At 45.3% G+C, this 23,432-nt stretch overlaps 1 protein-coding gene across 1 annotated transcript; it reads left to right on the plus strand.

Moving 5' to 3' along the window:
* The first annotated feature begins 263 nt into the window (after positions 1 to 263).
* On the plus strand, positions 264 to 23,175 carry LOC125428525 (zinc finger protein 845-like). Its single transcript, XM_048488723.1, is given in 11 exon segments — positions 264 to 1,302; positions 3,170 to 3,272; positions 4,192 to 4,274; positions 7,534 to 7,660; positions 8,610 to 8,714; positions 10,166 to 10,840; positions 12,436 to 12,843; positions 16,425 to 16,536; positions 16,538 to 16,866; positions 18,707 to 19,354; positions 20,579 to 23,175. Coding segments are annotated over 11 exon segments (4,005 nt in total). The 5' UTR covers positions 264 to 600; the 3' UTR covers positions 21,292 to 23,175.
* The last annotated feature ends 257 nt before the right edge of the window (positions 23,176 to 23,432 follow it).

Consider the following 23,432-nt stretch of genomic DNA (forward strand, 5'->3'; position numbering starts at 1 on the left):
TATATGTTAAGAGCAGGATATGTAGACATAAGTTACAGGGGAAACAGGAATGTAGCCTGTTTTTTTTATATAAAAAACAAAATGGCAACTGTAATTGTGTCTCACAGGCACCAGGTTGGAAGAACTGATGGAAGAGAGTAAACATGCAGGAAGTAGCAAGGGAAACCCTTCCAGCATATTGAGAGAAGTTGTGGGTTTTAATTAAACATGCTAAAATTCTGTACATTCGGGGGGGGGGGGGGTTTCTAAAGATATAAATGTGTATTCAAGAAAGGCATCATATAAATGAAGTTAATAAAGCTATCACTTTAAGTAAGGCAATTTGAACCATATTCACACTTGGATGGGGAGAGTTTTTTTTTGTAATCATGCTTACATTCATTTCTATTCTAATTTGCCTTTCTGTTTTATGCAGGAAACATCCTTGCTTTTAGGAAATCCCTCCCCTGGGGGGGGGGATACTTTTGGAAGGACGGATTTAAGATTTCCAACATCCTTTGAAATATAACTGTAGGATCAGCCGATTGAAATAAATTCTTACTGTCAAAAGCCAGCACTTAGCTGGAGTTTCTGGTTCCAGACAAAGCAGGTGATCCTAAAATGAAGACGGACATGGAAAAGAGTTTGGAAGCCTCAGGGAAGATCCCACGCATCGTCCAGGTGATGTACTTCAAAGACGTCCCAAGGTCATCTGCAAACCAGCAGCCGGAGCAGAGCTTGCCCCAAGTGTGGGAAGCCCAGTGGCAACAGTTTCTCAACACTGTGCAGCACTCTCACGCGGGGTGGGGCAACCCACAACTGTCTGAAGTGGTGCCGTGGGATGATACCCAAGCTTTCCTGGCTGCCTTCGAACAAGTGGCCGAAGCTTGCCGGTGGCCTAGAGAAGAATGGGTTGGCCACCTCATGCCGGCACTCAGGGGAGGAATGGAGCAAGTCTATTGCCGGCTGGATCCCAGGGAGAGGGGAGACTACGGAAAGGTGAAGGCCGCTCTCCTGCGTGGTGATGCCATGCGGTCGGAATCCAAGCGGCAGCACTTCCGGCAGTGCAATTACCAAGAGTTAGAAGGGCCTCGTAGGATTTACGGTCGACTCCAGGATCTCTGCCGTCAGTGGCTGAAGCCAGATCACCACAGCAAGGAGCAGATCATGGAGCTAATTATCCAGGAGCAGCTGTTAGCCATGTTGCCTCCAGAAGTCCAGAACTGGGTGCGAGAGTGCGCGCCAAAAGACTGCATTGAGTTGGTGGCGCTGGCAGAGGACTTTCTGATGGGCCGTCATGCAGCCCAGATGTGGAAATGGCCGGTGAGGATTTGGTGTTTCATTCTGGAGTTTGGCAGAGGCAGGGGGTGGGGGCAGGGGGGGGATTCAGCCGGTTCGCACCACTTCGGCAGAACCAGTTGCTAAAGTGGTACTTGTAAACCACCAGTTAAATTAATTGAATCCCACCACCGGGACCGGTTGTTAAATTATTTGAATCCCACCACTGGATAGGGGGCCGCAGCACTTCTGCGTGTTTCCCCAAATATAAGACAGTGTCTTATATTAACTTTTGCTCCCAAAGATGCGCTATGTCTTATTTTCAGGGGATGCCTTATATTTCGCACTTCAGCAAAACCTCTACTATGTCTTATTTTTAGGGGATATCTTATATTCAGGGAAACAGGGTATTACAGTCACCAGCTTCATGACGGGTGATAATATCTTTCCCTTTTGGTCAAATTTCAAGGAAAAGGACAGGAGGAAGGATTTTCTCCCTGTCTTCCCTGTTCAGCAATTGTATATGTGGGATTACAAAGTGGGGGCTAATCCCTGGCCCATTGCGCATGGAACACTTACCTCGGGCCTTTTATCTGGCTGAAGTGGAGTCTCCTTGTGTTTCCCTGTTTACACATGAGGAGGTAGGCCAGGTCTGTTTGCAACTTGTCTCAACAGGCCTCTGTTTCCTGTTTCTCTTAACTCTGCTCTTCTTAAAGGCACAGATCTCATAATACTCAGTAGTCCCAATACTATAGAGCTGATATTCTCCCCCACCTTCCCCTTCACACACACTTTCTCTATCCCACCCACAGCCTCCCTCTTGCTGCTGCCGCAGGAGAGAGACTTGTTTTAAAAAAGAGACATGTCTGAAAAAAGTTTTTAAAAGCCCTCATAATCATCTGGGAGGGCTGAAGTAGAGTGGGGGAGGTGGCTGGAGCCCTCCTTGTGCTGTTCCTTGCAGAAGCCAACTCTGTTATATCGATACATTGATATATCGATATGAGTGTTTATAGAAGAAGGAAGGAGCTGGCAACATGGAAAGGGGTGAGGAGATGGGAAGGTATGGGCAGCAGTGCGAGGAGCGGGAAGGGTGGAACTAGGCAGCCTGGCCATGGGGAGAGGGAAGAGATCCGGGGCAAAGCTCTTCTCACTGGAAAATCCCATTCTGGTGGCGAAGCAGAATTAAATTAGTGCTAGAAGTGGTCTTGCTTGCTGCAGAGAGACTAGACGGTGAAAGCGAGGCTTGAGGAATATGTCCGTACAAGAAATCTTGCTGCAACAGACATTTGCCCTCATTGCACAGCAGATGCCTTGAGCACAATTGGCCTGTGTTTGGAGATGTAGGGGTTTATTTGAAGGACCGTCTCCTTCCGCCTTCTGATGTCCCTGGGCACGTTCTAACGTTGTTAGGCTTTCCCACCTTTAAGGGTGGCCTGTCTGGAACTGGCCAGAGCCCGGGCTTCTTCCATCATGGCTGTGGAATAAGGTCCCTGAAGAGGTGATGGGGACTCCTCCTTGGGGATCTTTGGGAGGTACTGCAAGGCTTGCCTGTTCACCAGGGCTTTGGAGGAGGCTTGAAAGGCAGGGGTCTTTAGAAGGGGGAAGAGGTTTGGCATTGGCTGTTTCATCTTTGGTTTTAGCTGAGGCTACTTTAACTACTATTGCAAGCCGCCTTGAACTCGGATGACAGGCAAGATATAAACATTTTAATTTACAGATGTATTCTGTCATTCCTGTTGACTTCTGGTGGGGTCCTACATACAGAGTTGCATCCTTCTAAGATAATTGGCTTCAACAGACTTAGAAGAATGTAACTAGGTAGGGGTGCTTGGTAACTGTGGAATGTCAAGTTAAGGACGTGAGGATGCTGTTAATTCATAAGACTCACCCAGACTTTCCTTGCTTTTCTCAGGTGTCTTTGCAGCAGATTACTGTAAATTCCCTGGAGGCAGAAGGGCCTCTGGCAGAGGCCGCTGCAAGACAGCACTACACAGGGATTTGTCAAAACCGCGAAGGTGAGTCAAAAATTCAGATGCTCTTTGGCACTGCAATAAGAGATACAGTGGAACCTTGGTTTTCGTCCGTGATTCGTTTGGAATCACGCGACAAAAACCAAAATCGGCGTAGTCCGAGGTAAGCCGTTTGCGCACGCAGGACACCATTTCCACATGCGCGATGCAAACGGCGCACCGGATTTACGCAAAAGTCGCCTCGGAAGCTGATGGAATCCGAGGCAACCGATGATCACCAAGGCAACAAAACAGCCGGGGGCAACCAGCAAACACCGAAAGCTGCGATCTCCGAGGGCAACGTTAACCGAGGTTCCATTGTACTAAGTTGTAAATGAGAATAATGCCACAAGGCAAACATTATCTGAAAGATGGACTGAAGTGACTGAATGGTTGTCTTATTATATGACAGTTTTGAATAAAAATTGGCGTTTTATACATAAACGGACAGTAGTGTCTGATTTTGCAGTAGGGTTGCTGACTAATTCTTGGGAACTCCAGGCCTTACCTGGAGGTTGGCCACCCCATCTTACAGAGATAAATTATTACTCTACAATGTATTGATGGTAGCATGAAAGAGGCAATGAAGGGAGTGGGCAAAACATTAATCATCTCTGCTGTCTCTACATGAAACCTGCTGGTGACCTTAGGTTAGTCACAGTTCTCTTTAAACTCTCTCAGCCCCACTTACCTTACAAGGTGGATCATGAACATCCTTTGATCCCTCAGACATTGCAGCATCATTGGCACATCGACTTTCTGTAAAAGTGAAGAGAAAAATTCACCTATATATTTTACACGAGGCAACTATAGTCAAGTGTCTGTTGTGGGGAGAGGGGAAGGGAAGGGGTTTGCTTTGAAACTCCTTAAAGGTTGAGAAAAGCAGGGTATAAAAGCCAACTCTTCTTCTTCCTGTGTTTTGCAGCTAATGAAAGAATGTCCACAAGGAATGCTGGTTTCATGATTCCTCCTGACAGACATGAAATGCCGGGAGTTAGTCGGTCTGAGGTACGCTTTCTGCTAGCTTCTGGGAGCACCGAAACCAAGCAAAACTCACTTTTCTGTAGGCTCTTAGATGGTTTTGGTGTGTTTATGTTTTGTTTTGCACAGCACCCTGGCATTTGGAAAACAGGCCGTTGAGGCCAGAATGTAGGCTTTAAGTCTAAAAAATTTATTGCTCCAGCACAACCTGCAGTGGACTAGAGTCAACTTCGGCAGGTGCATGTAGAGGTCAAATGTGTAGACATGAGGTCAAAGAGAAAAAAATTGCCAATGGGGTCAAACAGTTACTAAATGCAGGAAGTGCAAGATAGAACATATTTACACAAAATTATCATGTGTTCTTGTGCCAATGAACACTGTCCATAATGAGGTGGATTGTGTCTCTTCTACCACTCACTGAACAAAGTTTGAAGCTTTGGCCCAACTTAAGGAGAACTCCTTGGAGAATGGTTGAATCTGCCCCAGAAGCCTGGGGGAGGGAGATGGGATGCGTGTGACCACCCAAGAGTTGAAATATGTGTAAAATAGCATATTAGCACAAAGTGCATGAATGCACTATAGCCACCCCGTTGCTCAGCTGTGAACTTGCTGGGTTACTGTTGGGTCTGTTCCACAGGATTCAGTGTAGGCTGTGACTCTTGAATGCTACTCTGAACTCCTTGAGGGTCAGGATAAAAATGTGATCAATGTTTGTGTAAGACACATTGAAACCTTCTGCCCAAATTATGGTCCCCCAGGACATGCCAATTAGAGCATTATCATGGTTGTTGGAGTTGCCCAATTGCTAAGGAACTCATCTCCGTACTGAAGCTACTTGAAAATCTTTGGATGATAGCGATCCTATGCAAGCAATGGGCATGAACATATGTCAGGAGTGCTTTGATTGTGTGTTCCTGCATTGCAGGGGGTTGGACTTGATGGCCCTTGGGGTCTCTTCCAGCTCCATGATTCTGTTATTCTATGACAGCAGTTATTTATTGCTGATGAAGGAATTATTGACCATGTGCAAAACAGGATTTTATCTGGACACCTGTCCTTATTTAGAATCTGATTTGGAATTTGCACTTTGGACTGTGCGATAGGACTCTACTGATTTGGATATGTTATAGAACATTACCTACTTCTTGAATACTAACTGGTTGTTCATTACATGGTCTGGATTTCTACAGTGTTTTTGGGACGCTTTTATGCAGTATTACTATGCACTTTGGATGTTTAGAGGTTGCACTTTATTACATGTGCATGTATAAGCATATGAACAATATGTGCTAACTTGTTAGCCATAGTATAGTGATGTGGTTTTTTTTCCCTTTTAGTTGAGTTCTTGTGCCTCACTATATTTGTTCTTTGTTTTCCCCCCACAAGGCAGCAAACCGTAAAAGTGCTAAAATAAGTTTAGAATATGGGAATGAGGAGCATGGTCAATAAGAATGAGTCAGGGAACTCCAACTAGAATAGGAAAGTCTTATTCTGCTGGTGGAAGAAAGTGATCGACTCTCCCTGGGTAGGGAAGTCAACAGTTTTGGTGCCCCTAGTGGGAAGACGCTTTAGAATGTAAGAGAAGCCCTGTTGGATCAGATCAGTGATCCATCTAGTCCAGCATCCTGTCTTACACAGTTACTCTCAAGAGCCAACAACAGAGCTGACAGGCTGAGGTTTTCCCCAGTGTTGCCTTTTGGCACTGGTGTTCAGAGGTTTACTGCGGTCACAACCTGAGATTTGATCAGTGAAGGAATCAATACTTCAAAAGCAGAATTCTCATGTATTGATGGTAAGCATAGCAAAGCTGTTGTATTCTCAGAACTGAGTACATTAAAACAGACAAAGCATTATATCTCCCAGCACAGATACATCAGGCCCACAGCTCCGCCCCCCTTCCCTTTCCGGCAATGGAAAGGTACTGTTTCACACTCTCTTACACACACATTCCTCAGCCAGTGAGAACTGGGATGAAAACACTTCAGCTTCCCCCACCCCCTTCTGCAACTGCAGAGATAAGGTAGACTAGTACAGGGAAACGTTCTTAGGCCTGCTTAAGCAGTAAGCATTTAGTAGACAGAGATATGGCAGTAAGCATTCCGGAGACAGAGATATGGCAAGACCCAGGCTAAGACACGGTTCTCTTTAATAGTAGCCACTGACAGACCTGCCCTTTGTGAATCTCTCTGATCTCATTTTAAAGCCAACACTATAACCTCTGGCAGTGAATTCCAGGTTTTAATAACTTGTTGTGTAAAGAAATATTTCCTTTTGTCTGTCCTGACTCTGCTGCCTGACTTCATTGGATGCCCTCATAGTATTTTGGGAGAGGAGGGAAAAAGTTCCTCTACTTCCTGCATGATTTTAGAAACCTCTGTAGTGCCCCCTTTAGTCATCTCTTTTCTGAACTTAAGCCTCCCCGGCTGTTTAACGCTTCCTCATAGGGAGGGTGGTCCAACCTCCCCATCCCCTTGTTTTTCCAGCTCCACAATGTTGTTTTTGAGATGAAGGTGCACACAGTATTTCAAAAGATGTTGCACTGTAGATATTTACAAATGCATTACAGCCCCTGTTGGGTTATTCGTTCCTTTGTTCGTTCGTTCATTCGATTTGTTAATCGCCCCTCCCATATTTGGCTCAGGGTGATGTACAATCCACAGCGCAATACGTAAAACTGTTTCAGCTAACCCATAATTTAAATCGAAATGGTACCCAAATAAAAAACAAAATGACCAACGTAGTCCATCAATCAGAAGTTAAGTAAAACGAAATACACTAAAAGCTACAAAAACTAAGCAGAGAAGAAAACCTACCTATGGCTAAGAAAACACCTAGCCCCAGGGAAGACTGGCTGTCAGAAATTGGCCTCAACAAAATGCCTGGTGGAACAGTTCCATTTTGCAGGCCCTGCAGAACTTCGCAAGATCCCTCATCTCCTCTGTTCCACCCGGAAGGGTGACCAAAAAGGCCCTGGCCCCGCGTTGAGGCCAAACAGACCTTCCGTGGGCCAGGGATGATAAGGAGTCCCTTAGCTCCAGATTTTAATGTCCACTGGGGGTTATAACAAAAGAGGCGGTCATGCAAATGTTCTCAGATGACAGTGGCATTTGTTGGAAGGCCTCGGAAGATGACCATAGCGGTCTGGTAGGTTCAGATGGTCGTCCTTAACATGTCCTGCTCCTAAGTCATATAGGGTTTTTAAGGTCTGCTTAAAAGACAGATGGTACATGTTCTTTGGGCTGGTTTCTGAGGTCTGAGAAGGGCCACATTTTCTCATTCTTTTCAGGGTCGTGCGAATTTGAAGGATAGGAGTGGGGCTTTGGAGAGGAACGACTGGGCCATGGTGAGCCCTGATCAGAAGCCCTTGCACTGGGAGGTGGCCCAAGGGAACTGTGGGAACTGCAACAGTTCAGGTGAGCCTTTTCTCCTTGGGGAAGAGGGCCAGTGTTGGGAACAGGCTGTGCGGAGGGGTTGGTTCACAGGGCTTTACGTTTCAGATTAAAAGTTGTACCATAGTAAGGGCTGAAAAGAGAGGAAGTCTGCAGTGCTCTTGTCAAGCTATCCGTGTTCATAAGGGCAAACGAGAGCGCCTTTGCTAGGTTGGCCCAGAGGTCTCGCTGGTCTGCTGTTGTCTTCCTCCTTTGGACGAAGCCCTTTCCCAGCTTCGTGTCCCCAGAGTGTCCCCCAAGGGGTGTCCCCCAGCTTCGTGTCCCCCAAGGGGTCCCAGAGTGGATCCGGGCGGCCATCTAGTTCACCTCCCCCACCCCCCGCATGGTTGTTTCTAAGATATACTTCTTCTGCACATGGAGATCCCACGTAGCTGTCATGGCCGGCAGCAACCGAAATTTCCATGGATTAGTTTAATTCTTTTTTTTTTAATAGCCATCCGAGAATCGTTGCACCCACGTATCTGTCGTGGCCGACAGCCACCTATAGGCTGTCATTTCTGTAGATCCGTTTAATTTTTTCAAAGCCATCTGAAAATCACTGCCTCCGTAAACGTATGTGTCACGTGAAGGTATTGCTTTCTTTATTAGTGCCTGTTTATTTTGGCGGAGAACCCCAAAACACTCAGCTTCCCTCTTGCCTGCCTCAGCTTTAAGCAACAAGATTAAAAAGCTGCAGGTGCACCTGTCCTCATAAGCAGGTGTCCTGCCATTTTCTGCTCTAGTTCTGCCCGTGCTACCAAGGACAGCCCCCTGTACAGAGCCCTGCAGTAGTCTATTATTCAGAATTGTGATGGGCATTTTTCTCATTGGCGTGATTTTCAGGCAGGAGTCTATTTCTCACTACAATAGGACAAGAATGGTCTGATCTTTTCTTCTTTTTTTCCTGTTTGTCTTTTGTTCTCCCATACCCAAGAAGAACTCTTGGTTCCCACGCCAGACCTCCTGTCTCAGCCTAACCAAGAAGGAGGTGTCTTCTATATTACTGAGACAGGGCAAACTGTTACAACTTTTCTTCCAGGTAAGAGTTTGATGCTGAGAGTGAGAAGCTCCAGATTTGCTCAGCCAAATTTCTTAAATGCGGCCATTACTTAAGAGTCATTTGAATAGGAATTCCTTCTGTTGCAGCCTATGTACACACGGCAGGTAGAGGCGAGGTCAGCTTATGTAACTTAAGAAGAAAAAGAGTCTGGATTTATACCTCCCTCCCTTCTGTCCTGTAAGGAGACTCAAAGGGGCTGACAATCTCATTTCCCTTCCCCTCCCCCACAACAAACACATGTGAAGTGGGTGGGTCTGAGAAAGCTGCACAGAGTTGTGACTAGACCAAGGTCACCCAGCTGGTGTGTGTTAGAGTGCACAGGCTAATCTAGTTCCCCAGATAAGCCTCCACAGCTCCACAGAGCCCTCCGGGGATGGGGCGGTATAAAAGCTTAAAAAATAAATAAATAAATAAATAAAATAAAGTGGCAGCAGGGAATCAAACCCGGTTCCCCAGATTAGAGTACACCTGATGTTAATCACTGTACCACTGCTGCGCATGCCACTGACATGCGGAGACGTCCAGAAGCTCCACATTCAGAGTCAGTTTACCTCTGAAACCCAGTACCAGGAGGCCACATCAGGGGAAGGCCTCGGCCGCTATCGTTGGCCTTCCAGAGGAACTGGTTTCTATCTGTGTAAGGAAGGATCCTGTACCAGATGGATCCCTCATCTGATCCAGCAAGGCTCTTCTTACAGCCTTAAGCATTTCCTTTTGTTTGCCCTGCGCCTGTTGCGTGTCTGCTTCTTCCTTCTTGTAATGAGCATGACCCCACACACCTTATGAATTGAGGAGAAGTTGGAATCACTGCTTCCATAGTTATCACATCTTTTGTGTTTTTTTTAAATAATAAAGTTTATTAGAGTTAATAATTATATACATATAAATGTCACTTCATCAACAGTACGTCCATCTACTTACATACTCAGTCGTTCAAAACATCAATAACAAAGGGGGGAAAACAAAACAATCACCTAACACTATACAATGACATTATCTATAACATAATTTTAAAAGTCTTACTTCCCCATTTGGAAGTTTGATATTCATTATTTGATATTCAGAAAATTTCTCTTTCCAAAATTAAAATGTTGTCATTTTACAATTCATAGTGGAAAATAATAACATATGGGTAGTTAACTATTAATTGACATCTTTTGTGTTTTAAAAGCTGCCCAACCGTGGATTGGGGGGGGGGGGGGGGGAGGAATCCCTCTAGCTCTGGCATAGGAAAGGGGCCAGCCACTTAATATGTTCATTCAAGATGTCTTCCTTTCTGTAAAATGGGAAGCACGGTGACAATCAGCAGTCGAAGGAATCCGTTTGAAATCTTTCCTAGGCTTAAGCTCAGCTCCCTCACTTCTGAGCCAGCCTATCTTACTTGCTAGCGAAGTGACTCCTTGTATATTCATTTTCCTCTCTTCCACCAGAGAGCAGACCTCTGGGCGAGATCAAAGTAGAAAATTACGAGGATGCGTACTCGGAGGCGGAAGACTCGTATGAGGCGTTAACAGAAGACTCCTCGGAGATTGTTCCATCAAGCCCCAAGGTGGGTGAAGAGAGTCCCAGGAGGAAGCTGCGCCCAAGAGAGCCTCAAGAGGGGAAGCAGGCGAAATCTGTACCGCAAGGACCCTCTAAGAAGCTTCGCAAGAAAGGAGGCGCACTGGCCACATCCAAAAAGCAGAAGGAGAGAAAACACAAGTGTGCGGTGTGTGGCCATTGCACATATTACTTGTCAGACCTGCTGAGGCACATGAATACCCACAGTGGGAAAAGGCCCTTCCGGTGCTCAGACTGCGGGACGACTTTCTCGAAGCTCACCTCTTTCGAGGCTCACCAGAAGATCCACGTGCCCGCCAGCAGGCTCAGACCTTTGAGGAAAGCCTTAAACTGTCCAGGAAAAGGGAGCAAGGCCAGTAGTGCTGTAAGTGAGAAGAGGACGACCACGTCATCCACCCCTGCGAAGAGTCTGGACATCCATGCAGGAGGAGGACCTCACACGTGCCATGATTGCTCCAAATCCTTCATTTGGGTGTCAAGCCTCTTTCGGCACTGGAGGCAGGGTGACTGCCAAAGGAACCAAACGAGGCAGGTCAAGCGTAAAGGTGAGTTGCAACGGTTGATATAATCTGTTCTACAGAAAGATGATAGTAGGGTTGTATATTCCTCCGCCACAGAACGAAGCATGCCGGACCTTCTTTGTTGTACAATGCTTGGCCTGGGTCCTGGTGCCCACCTAGCCCTGCTCCCACTTCTGTTTGAAATGTTGGCATAAATGCTGTTGTATCAAAGTGTCATGATCAGTCATAAGGACATAAGAACAAGCCAGCTGGATCAGACCAGAGTCCATCTAGTCCAGCTCTCTGCTACTCGCAGTGGCCCACCAGGTGCCTTTGGGATCTCACATGCAGGAGGTGAAAGCAATGGCCTTCTGCGGCTGTTGCTCCCGATCACCTGGTCTGCTAAGGCATTTGCAATCTCAGATCAAAGAGGATCAAGATTGGTAGCCATAAGATTGGTAGTCAAGCACAAAATAATGGTTTTGACAAAGGCAGTGCATCAAAATGAACGATAGTTCTCATATTTGTTCGGGACTACATTCTAATGCGGAAGCATACAATTTTCTCGACTGCTGCACCTCAACTGCCCGAACTATTATCTTTTTCCTGAGACAAAGTATAGCCTTGTGGCTGCCTAACCAGTTTGCTTGTTTGGCAGAAACTCTCCCTGTCTTCTGGAGTTCGTTTTATGTTTTGTTTTATTTCTTTACTTTATTTATATCCCTCCCTTCTCCACAGTGGGGCCCAGAGCAGTGGTTGCCGCGAGGCTTGCTTCTCTCTACTTTTTCCCTCTCTTGAGGGAAAAAAAGATGTGTGGGTGTGAGAGGAATTCATAAGAGCAGCTGTGCTGAATCAGTCCAGTGGTCTGTCTACCCTGTTTCCCCTAATATAAGACATCCCCTAAAAATAAGACATAGTAGAGGTTTTGCTGAAGTGCGAAATATAAGGCATCCCCCGAAAGTAAGACATTTCAAAGTTTTTGTTTGGAAGCATGCCCGACAAACAGAACACAGAAAAATAAGACATCCCCTGAAAATAAGACATAGCACATCTTTGGGAGCAAAAATTAGTATAAGACACTGTCTTACATTTGGGGAAACACGGTAGTTCTGGAGCTCCCAGTGAGGTGCCCGTGGGCATCACGGCGTCCACCAGCACCTTTCCTGGCACCTGCCAAGTATACTTGGAAAGTGAACAGGGTCAGGTGAGATTCTTGCCCAGCGAGCCTTCTGAATGACACTGCTGATTTTTTAAGATGTTTCTTTGGCAGCAGGTGCCAATTGGACACAAGGGTCGTCGCTATTCATGGAAGTAACCTGCAGCAGCCATTTTATGGCTGGCTCTTCCTCCCAAGCAGCCATTTTGTGGATGCGCCTGAATCAGAATTCTGAAGGTTCCCAAGGCTCAAAAAGAAGGGGCCCCCTGATCTAGTTCATCATCCTCTTTCACTGGCAAATCAGATGTTCCCCCGCCCACAAGCAGAGTCCAAAGGCCAAAACATCCTCTGTAGCTTTCCCCCAGCACTGGTATTCAAAATTATTTCCTTTGAATGTTGAGGTTGATCATTGTGGCTGATGGCTGTTTATAGACCTGACCTCACATAAATTCATTTCCCATCTTGAAATTATCTGTCACTGCAGCTGTTGAAGAGATCAAACCGCATTCTCGTCGGGAAAGGCCTGCATCAAAATGCAGGCTTGTCTCTTTATTAGAAAAATCCCCAGAAATCCGTTCACAGACGGCCTTTGCCTCCTCCCGGCTGCGTCCAAGGAAACCTCAAGAGGTCATCCCAGAGCCATCGGAGGCAAAATGTTCAGAGGTTCAAGACAGAAGGAAGTACGAGTGCCTAGAATGCGGGCGAAGATATACCAAGATAGCAGTCCTCGATCAGCACATGAGGATCCATACAGGCGAGAAACCCTTTGCGTGCCCGAAATGTGACAGGACTTTCAGATGGTCATCGAACTTCCGAGCGCACCGGCGAAAATGTTGCACAAAGAGACCTGCTCCCCAAACCCCTCTTGCAGAAAATCAGGCAACGAACACAGGTAGGTGACATGGAATTATGTGGGCGCTTGACCTAACTCACTCGGTCTGCAGTGTTTCAGTCTGTTAGAGATCAATTAAGGGCCTCCCAAAATGCAGGGCAGCAGATTTTGAAAGCAGTAAAAATTAAAAGGGGAGGATGTCTGGATTCTGTGTATCATTGCCCATTTTGACTTGTCCCATGATGTTCAAATGAGAGAAACAGATTCAGCCCCTAACTGCATAACTCTGCTCCTTCATTTGCACTGCCGTAGGCTGACTTTAGTATCTTGGTATGGCCCTACAGCTCACTTGCTGCCTGCCTATAGTCCAGAGGTCTGCAACCTGCGGCTCTCTAGATGTTCATGAACTACAAATCCCATCAGCCCCTGCCAGCATGGCCAATGGGGCTGATGGGAATTGTAGTCCATGAACATCTGGAAAGCCGCAGGTTGCGGACCCTTGCAATAGCTCTTCTGAGCACTGTTCCTTGTGGCACCCTATCACAAGTCTTCCAGGGGAGGGATCAGTATCCTTAGAAATGCTGATGATTTCCTCATTACTATGGGCCCAAAAGAAAACTTTAACAACTTTTTAAAGGAAACACACACACGCTCTCGCTCTCTCTCTCGCTCTCGCGCTCTCTCTCTCTCTCTTTCTCTCTCTCTCTCTCACACACACACAACTACTTCATTTAAGACTGAATTTAACTAGTGTAGTTTTTATTTATCAGTGGTCCTAATTGAGATTTTTTTTTTAAAATTGTTTGCATTGAAAACCCCCTTAGGTTCTGCAAGATAGAAAGGTGGCTAATGTTTCAAATAACTAAAATAAGCTTATCTATTTCAGATGTGTAGCCATACACATCTGCAGCAGTCAAACAAAACGAGAGCCCCTTAAAGACAGACAGCATAGTTTGGACCTGGGAGAGTCAGGTGCGAATCTCTGTTCTGCTACAATGAGTCTTACACTCTCAATCTCACTGTCACAACCCCAGACTTGTTCAGTACTTTGAAAGCAGGATTCTCATTTATTGGTGTCAAGCAGAGGAAAGCTGTTGACTTGTGTTGTCAGAACTGAGTACATTAAAACAGGCCAAGCATTATATGCCCCAGAACAGATACGTCAGCATGGATTCTCATATCAAATCTGTGAAGCTTCAAAGACACAGCCTCTAAAATAAAAAAAAACTATATATTGCCTTCGCAGCATAGCCTCTACTAACAATAAGCAATGGACAAGTCGTATGGCTGAATCCCTTTGGCAGATCAGATGTTATGGACTGCAATTCCCATTTGGCCATGCTGGAAGGGCTGATGGGAATTGTAGTCCATAACATCTGGAGTGCCAAAGGTTTGCCACCACTGGTCTAGAGCCTGCTGTATTGTTTACCACAGTGAAAGTAATGGAATTTGTCAGATTGGCTAGATCAGGGGTCGGGAACCTTTGACATTCAAAGAGCCATTTGGACCCATTTTCCACGGGAAAGAAAACACATGGAGCTGCAAATACTTTTTGACATTTAAAATGAAGATAACAGTGCTTATTTTGTTTTTTTACCTTTACGCTTTGTACAAAACAGCTATAGTGTGTTGCTTGAAGAATCCATGAGCCAGCACCCACTTTCTCTCCCTCCGTTCCATACGCCCCCCCGTGAAGAACGGGAGCTTTCGCAGCGGCGACCCGCCTGAGCTGGGCTTTCTCCCTCCTGCAGTGAGGGTTCCCCACAAGCTCCCCGGGTGGGAATGGGGAGCTTGCAGGTGGGCGACCTCGCCCGAGCTGGGCTTCTCTCCCACAAGTCTGGTAGGTGGGAACAACAGTTTAGCCGCTTAATTCGCCTGCCGGCCATTCTCCCCTGCAGGAGAAAGCACAAGCTCCCCATAGGAATGGGAGTTGACGCTTTAAGCGCGACCGGCCTGAGCCGGGCCTGCTTCCTTCCCCTGGTAGAGGGAAGCCAATAAGTTCTTCGCGAAGAACGGGAGTCGAGCGCTTACCCGCTGCCGAGCCGGGCGCTCGTTTCTCCTCCTTGTAGGAGTGGTTTCCTTTGACAAGCTCTCGGTAATAGAACGGAAGCTCAAGAGCGCTAATTCGCCTGCTGGTTGGCGCCGTTTTCCTCCCGGCAGAAAGGGCAGCTATGCCGGAAAGCTTCGCACTAATAAATGCAAGATACCGCTTATGCCTCGAGCCGCAGGTTCCCGACCTCTGGGCTAGATTGACGGGTGATGCTTTATGTACACCTAACAAGGCATTTAGATTGAAATGGAAGAATGGGTAGATTATACAGTGCAAGATTATAGGAATGATAATATTGTAGCTGGATGTGAAATGTGATGATTTGATAGATTGTCAAAGGCAACTGGAAGTAGAGAAATTTGGATCTTTGTTTATGGATTATGTCCTTTTTCTTTTTTCAAAGTGATATTGGTTTTTTAAAGATATATTAATAATTATTGTATATTTAATATTGTTATGTAGTGGTATTGTGATAAGTATAAAGGTTGACGAAACATATGTGGTACTTATGTGAATAAAAATATGGAAATAAGAAGAGGGGGCGGGGAAAAGAAAACTGGGAAAAATGGTAAGAGAGTTTGTCATAATGGTTAAGTAACCTGGTAAATACAAGATCAAAACAGGAGTTTAAGGAGAAGTGGGAATTACACTTTTTTCATTGTTCTGAATCATCCATATAATGTTTAAATTTAATGAAATTTTATTTATTTCTTCATCGTCCTTCCCTGAAATGCTCAGAGTGATTTACAAGCTCAGTGAAACAATTCAACAACAAATACATTAAAATTATTTGCTAAAATATATCTGAAACAATAAAAGTATCACAGCCACCAGACCATATATGTCTAAATCTCACCCTTTGCCATCACTGTGTAGATCACAAGAGATATAAAGATATTTACTTATGTGTATAAATGCTAAATGTTGTAGTAAGAATAGATAGAAAATTGTTAAAGATTTAAATTATGAAAACATGAGGTTGATACGATTTATTGTACTGAGATTAAGTGATCATAGAATGATAAATATAATGGTAAGATTATATAAGGTAATAGAATATGTTGTAGTAGAAATTAATATAAAAGCTGGTGTGTTTTACTTCATAGAATTATTATAGAAAAATACATCAATGAATAACTGTAATCTCTTATAATGAAGATCTTTTGTAAAAGCTAAGACCCTGTGTACTTTTTATGATTTCTTACTTTTCACTTTTCTTACTTTTTCTTACTTTTCTTACTTTTCACTTTCATCTTTTTTATTCTGTTCCTCTTTTTTGCACGTTTGATTAAAATGAGAGAGAGAAAAAGAATTGGCCTTCTAGTCCTGATGAGCTGATCAGTCAATTAATTATTTCAACTACCAGCAGTTTCAAACTAAATTATTAATTTTAACTAGTGTTTTTAATGGTTTTATATTGTATTTGGTTGTTTGCACTGATTGAATCTCATTGAATTCTTGTATGGTAAAAAGGGTGGCTGATATTTTAAATAAAAAATGCAGGCAATCCAGTAGTTTTCAAGGTCATTTCCATCTTCTTACTCTGATAGGCTTACAAAGATTTCATATATTCGTTTACTGTCCCCTGTAGATGATGAGCAGCCGTGTAAAGTGAAGCAGGAAGAGATCAAATCGGAAGATGAATTTGGGATGTGGGTTAACAGACTTCTCCGGTAGCTTTCGTGTCCTCCCGGCGCCGAGGCCTTTGTCGGAGCAGCCTAATGATCTTCAAGATGGGGGACTGGAGGAGTCTGACCCACCTGGCAGGGAGACCTCTTCCACGACAAGACCAGAGGGCTATTCAAAAAGGAAGAAATACCCATGCCTGGAATGCGGACTCAAGTTCGAAACGTTATCGGACATGTTTGACCACAACAGCGTCCACACTGGAGAGAAACTCTACGAATGCCACGATTGTGGGGAAACGTTCCGATGGGCTTTGAAGCTTTCTGAGCACCAGAAAACTCACAAGGGCGGCCAAAAGGAGCCCGCTGCTAGCCCCATTCTGGCAGAATGTGATGTAATATTGGAAGGTGGGTGTTTGCCAGGGTCATACACCACATGACTGTTTGTCCTTTCCCCCATCCCTTGAGTCCTGTTTGGCAGGGCAGGAGTTTTTTTGGCCAAGAATTGTGGTTTGTGTTGCGGCACGCAAGATTGACTGATTCGCACTTCTTGTGTTTCAGTTTAGTGCAATTCTTTTCAAAAGCTGCTTTTCTCAGGGGATTGGGTCCCTTGAATGCATCTATGAACTGTGAGGGCTTCTTACATCCCAAGTTACAGAATTAGGGACCTTGAGAACATTTGACCTTTTTTAAAAAAGGAGGGGGGGGGAGGTTCCTAGCTTTCATGGCTTCAAGGATATATTTGAAAAAAGTAAGTGAGCCATTGTAAATACAGAACGTTGTGGAATTCTTCTTTTAATGGAGGCCAGGTTAGCCCATTTCTTACCTTCCTTTCAGAGGAGGGTGTATACCTTGAAACCCTTTAAGTTGGATCTTGATACCTTTACAGCGGAGCTTGTATTGGACAGAAGATTGCATGATAGAAAGAGCCTTCCCGATGTTTAGCATCTGTGGCTATGGCATCTCTGAAGACATGCCAGCCACAGATGGTAGCTTAAAACGCCAGGAGAGAATGCTGCCAGAACACGCCACATTGTGCCCGGAAAACCACAATTGCAGCACCCCAGAAGGATTCTAATGTGAAAGCTCTCTCGACAATATATTTTCCTGCTGCTACCCTCTAAAAATATCATGTGTATAAGGCTGTATTTCAGTTTTGTTTTTCAACCTGACAGTTTCACCGTTTATATGCTGTTCTTTGCTGGGTGGGGTGGGGTGGGGGTAATTGGTGATCACTATGTTTTGGTGTGTTGTGAAGCATTAAGAACATAACAACATAAGAACAAGCCAACTGGATCAGACCAGAGTCCATCTAGTCCAGCTCTCTGCTGCTCGCAGTGGCCCACCAGGTGCCTTTGGGATCTCACATGCAGGATGCGAAAGCAATGGCCTTCTGCTGCTGTTGCTTTCGAGCACATGGTCTGCTAAGGCATTTGCAATCTCAGATCAAGGAGGATCAAGATTGGTAGACATAGATCGACTTCTCCTCCAAGCCATTTTTAGAACTATCCAGGTTAGTGGCCATCACCACCTCCTGTGGCAGCATATTCCAAACACCAATCACACGCCAAGTGAAAAAAATGTTTCCTTTATTAGTTCCCAATTCTTCCCCTTAAGCATTTTCAATGTATGCCCCCTGGTTCTAGTATAGACTTCAATCATATCCCCCCTCAGACGTCTCCTCTCCAAACTAAAGAGTCCCAAATGCTGCAGCCTCTCCTCATAAGGAAGGTGCTCCAATCCCTCAATCATCCTCAAGCGTTCCAGTTCTTCTGCAGAATTTCTTTCTTATCTTCAATATCCTTTTTTGAGATGTGGCGCACTCAGGAATTCGAACACAGTACTCCAACTGGCTAAGGCTCGCATCTCACTGCTTTTATAAGTAAGGGCATGACAATCTTTGCAGTTTTATTATCAAAGCATTCTTAAGAAACATTCAGAGTGAGAAAGCAGTTTTTTCAACAGGTTTTAGTAAATCAGCTATTAGTCTGTTTCTGCAGAAGGAGAGGAGAAGGGCGTGGATCAGTTGCAGAGCATTTGTTTTTCACGCACAAGGTCCCAGGTTCAATCCCTGGCAGCTCCCAGTTGAAAGGATTAGGGAGGAAGTGATGTCGGATGCCTCTGCCGGAAACCTTGGAGGGCCACTTCCACAGTACTGACCTTCATGATCTGATTCAAAATAAGGCAGTATCATGTGTATATATGTGAGGAGATGCCGCGCCCCTTAATTGTTTCTCTGTTCTTGCAGATGAAGAAGAGTTGATCCACACCGTCGAGAGGAGTTTTAAGAAGGAAGGAACCAACTCAAGTACCTTGCTGAGGACATTGTCAGAAGATGCTGCCTCTGGGAACACGGAGTATTTCAAGGCCAGGGCTGCCACAAAGCTGCACCCAAGGCTGCGTGGGAGGGGGCGGCAGGGCATATCTGCTCAGTATCTGAAAACAGCTGCGGTTGCAAAGAAAAGCGTGTTCAGCCAAAAAGAAAGAAAACAAAAGTGCGTAACGTGAGCGGGCACAGAACCTTTTACTTTGTCTTTCGATTTATCTCGGCACATCATTACGAGCAAGCACACAAAGGACCATCCCTTCAAGTGTCTTGAGTGTGGCAAAGCCTACACACAAAAGTCAGCCCTCATTTTTCACCAGAGAAGTCACTTGTCTGTCACTGGTTCCAGCAGTAGGAAAAGCCTTGTGAAGAGAGGTCCCAGAAGCAGGAAGAGAATACACAAATTAGCAGGCCTTGTTAAGCCAGCCCAAAGCCTCCCAGACGAGAAACCCTTCAAATGCAACGAGTGTGGCCTGGGCTTTAGATGGGGCTCAAACCTCTCCAGGCACCGGAAAATACACTATCGAGATAGAAAAAACTCGCTTGCAGGGAATCAAAGGATGCATGCAGGTTGGTTGGTCTTCTGTTGCTTGGTGAAATGGGTACTTGACATTTTTCTTTCTGCAGATATTTGATGATTGGTTCTGGCCTACCATCAGCAATTCTCTAGGATTTTTCATCCCTACGGTGGTCTTTGGGCCTCAGACTAGAAAGGAAAGGGATTTAAACTCATCCCATTCCTTCCTGGTGGATATATCTCAGGTGCTGGTTTAATACGGCCTGTTGCCCTTCCAAGACAGTCTGGGTAATCCGGTGAGGTCTCTTTTCCCTCCACCCTGACTTTCCATAATCCAGTGGTCAGTTTACTCATCTTGCCACCTTTGGCTTCCTGAGAAGCACTGCTCTTTTCAGAGACCATTACCAACATTAATTTCTAAGAATTCATTAAGGGATTCCATATTGATTTGAATTGGCAGTAACCTTTTTCCCTTTTCAAACAAGTTAATCATAACACAAGCTTCTTTTGACTTTGCATATTTATAATTGGATTTTTGGAAATGTATCCTGTTTCCAAAATCTAGCAAGCACGTTGGGAAGGATGGAATAAAAAATTCTGGTGTCAGGAAGCAAGGTGTAGGCCTGCGTCTTCCTGCTCATTCCTACCTTCGCATTAGAGAATTCCTAAATATATAGACATTGCCTGATAAAACCACAGTTTCTGAAGGGGTTTCAAGGGTCCATTAGAGGTTAGAAGTCCAGCCGACTTGTCGCAGCAGTGGCGTAGGAGGTTAAGAGCTCGTGTATCTAATCTGGAGGAACCGGGTTTGATTCCCAGCTCTGCTGCCTGAGCTGTGGAGGTTTAGCCTGGGTAGAACTCCGTGTTTTCCCAGGCTTTAAATGATGTCCAGGGACCTTCTTATCAGCTTCGCCAGCATGGCCAATTGGCCATGCTGACTGGGGCTGATGGGAATTGTAGTTCCTGAACATCTGGAGAGCCACAGGTTCCCTACCCCTGATCTGGGGAATTCAGATTAGCCTGTGCACTCCCAAACACGCCAGCTGGGTAACCTTGGGCTAGTCACAGTTCTTCGGAGCCCTCTCAGCCCCACCTACCTCACAGGGTGTTTGTTGTGAGGGGGGATGGGCAAGGAGATTGTCAGCCCCTTTGAGTCTCCTGCAGGAGAGAAAGGGGGGGATATAAATCCAAACTCCTCCTTCTCCTCCTTCTGTGTTTTTAGTAATTCCTTGACTGCAGGATGATCTCATGTCTGGATTGTTTCTCTGTTCCTTCAGGCCACAGTAAGCCAAACAAGGTGGTGCTAGAGAATTCTTCACAGGTAAAAGCCACTCTAAAGAGAACGGGTGGTACATCAATGGAAATAACCCGAGGGGTTGCTTCTGTGACGGTCGTGATGAACGACGGAGGGTGGAAGTCCAAGAACCATCCCAATAAGCAACTGGCGGAGGGTAACCTAGTGGTGAAGGAAGCCGTACCAGCAGGAAAATTCTTGCATTCAAAAAGTAGGGCACCGCATCACTACAAATCTGGATTTGCGACACACCAGAAGTCCCTTTCAAAAAACCTTTATCAGTGCAGCGTGTGCAGCAAGACCTTTTCGATAAAAAGTCAGTTCGTTGATCACGGAAACACCCACACAGGAGCAAAACCGTACAAATGTGATGAATGTGGGAAATGCTTTGGTTGGAAGGATAAGTGGCGCCAGCATATGCGGATGCACGCCGGAGTGAAACCCTACCAGTGCCCTGAGTGCAAGAAACACTTCTTTCGGAAAGACAACTTGATGATCCACCTGCAGTCTCACAGCTCCTCCTATTTGTACAAATGCTTGCAGTGTGGCAAGAAGTTCAGCGACAGGGATCAGCTGTTCAGACACCAGAGAGTCCATATGGGACAAAAACCTTACGAGTGCGAGGAATGTGGTCAGGGTTTTAGCCGGAAAGATAGTTGGATTAAACACCAGCAACAGCATGCCGGGGAGAAGTGATATGAGCGAGCAGAGGCCTGAGTAAATTTACAGAGGTGTTTGCATGTGTTGTAATAATGGCCTCTGTCCCGTTCACTTCTTAACTTGTGTACTTTCCCTAACTTAGGTGGGCGCTCTTGTATTCTACAGTTAACCAGCACTTCAGTAGTGCTGCCTGCTCTGTTCTCTGGTAAACTCTTCTGCCAACAGCCCATAATCTCACTTGTCCCTAAATCTTGTGAGCTAATAGGGTTGGGGGTGTGGGTTTCCACTTGTGAGGAATTGGAGTATTTCTGAAGATTCTGTACCACTTTAGCAATGGCTCCCTTAGCAGAAGCCAATAATTGTTAATTGATAGGGAGAAAATGAACACTGCATTTGACATTTACCTCAGTTTCTTCACTACCCCCTTACTGGGAGGCCGTTTGCACGTACACATATGGTTCCTTGTGCGTATCCTTTAGTTCGAATTCCAGCATGCCCTAAGACTTTTTCCGAATCTGGCTTCCTCTTAACAGGGTTCTTCCATCAGGAGGAACATTCCTTCGACACTGGAGAATTCATAGTTAGGGAGAAGCCCTGTTAATGGTCAGAGTGGGGCCCTTTGTCCGATCTCAGAAGAGAAGTTATGGCTCAGGAAAGATGCTTATGGACAGCAACCCACAACAGACCAGAGGATCCATATGGGAGGAAAAGCTTAGGGATCACGATAGGGCACTGCCACATGGACTCTTCCCATAGAACACAATGCTCTCCCTGCCCCAAATCAGGGAGAAAGCTCCGGCACACCTAGTTAACATTGGTATGAATGTCTGATCTCTTTGTGCCACTAGATGAAATGGCAAAATCGGGAGTAGAATGGTTATGAGTATTTCATTGACCCCGTTTGTGTGCACTTCCAATGAAAGATGGTAAAACCCGGCCACGCAGCCTTCAAGTATATACGGCTGGAAGGTATTCAGCATTCATTTTCTTTGAGAAGGGGATTATGGAGACAGCAGGAAACCATTTCTCCACCCTTTCTGCAGCACTCTCAGGTTCAGGAGCCTTGTTAAGCAGTCTCGCTAGTTACCAGCATCTTTGACTGTCTTCCTTACATGCTTGTGTTCTTCAAACTTCAGTAGGCATAAAGGTAGGATACCTGTTCTCCCACACTGAAAAAAATTACTGGCTTGAGTTTCTGAAGGATTTCACAACCAGAATCAGCAGGCTGTTGCAGGTTTTCTGGGCCGCATGTCTGTGATCTAGTGTTTTTTGCTCCTGACGTTTCGCCCGCATCTGTGGCTGGCAACTTCAGAGGCATGTCACGGTAAGGTCTGTTTGGAAACATAGCTCGCCGGGACATACCTCTGAACATGCCACCCGTAGCTGCGGGCGAAACGTTGAAAGGAAAAACTACCAGACCACGACCACGCAGCCTGGAAAGCCCACCACAGCCAAATTACTGGCTCACTTTGCAAAATGCTGTCAGTAACAAAAACAGAGCAGGAAACTATTTCCCTGCCTTGAAACTCTTCCATGTACTCGGAACTTGACTAACTTCAGTGGTTTTTGACCTTCCTTATATACTTCCCTTTTTCCTTTTATTGGGGTTTTTTTTTTAATCATGTACTGTGAGCCTGCTGATTTTTTTCTTTTAGATGTTTGTGACTGTAGTATGTTTTAGATGCGGTTAGAAATATTCAGGGATGGTGGGAAAAGCTTTTGCCTGAGTAATTCCTGTGTCTCGTGGTTCGGTGGAAGGCACAGGATTGGGGCCAGATGAGAAGCTATATATAGTTCTTAGAAGACTGAGGTGTACACGCTACGGTTAATTTTTTTTTTTTTTTACATGTTGAGCCACACAAATCCGTTGTAATCAAATCTGGCATGTTTGGTTTAGTTTAATAAATTGGTGTTTTACAACCTCTTGGAATTTTGTGCCTTTAAAAAAAATTAACTTCTAGTATGTTTTTATAATTTTTTGGAAGCTTGGCTTTAAAGATGTATGGCTGTTATCCCATTTGAGAGTCAGTTACTTTGAACTCTGTGCACATTACATGCGAGCATTGGATCTGGAGTGGCCAAGCCCAATCTCCCTTTCCCTTCTTCTGTTATCTCTGTTAACAGCAAAAGTGGGCAAAGAAGGCAACTAACACAAGGTGGAGGCAGGTGCATACCTG

This window comes from Sphaerodactylus townsendi, linkage group LG03 (assembly GCF_021028975.2).
Source record: "Sphaerodactylus townsendi isolate TG3544 linkage group LG03, MPM_Stown_v2.3, whole genome shotgun sequence".
In the NCBI taxonomy this organism is placed as follows: domain Eukaryota; kingdom Metazoa; phylum Chordata; class Lepidosauria; order Squamata; family Sphaerodactylidae; genus Sphaerodactylus; species Sphaerodactylus townsendi.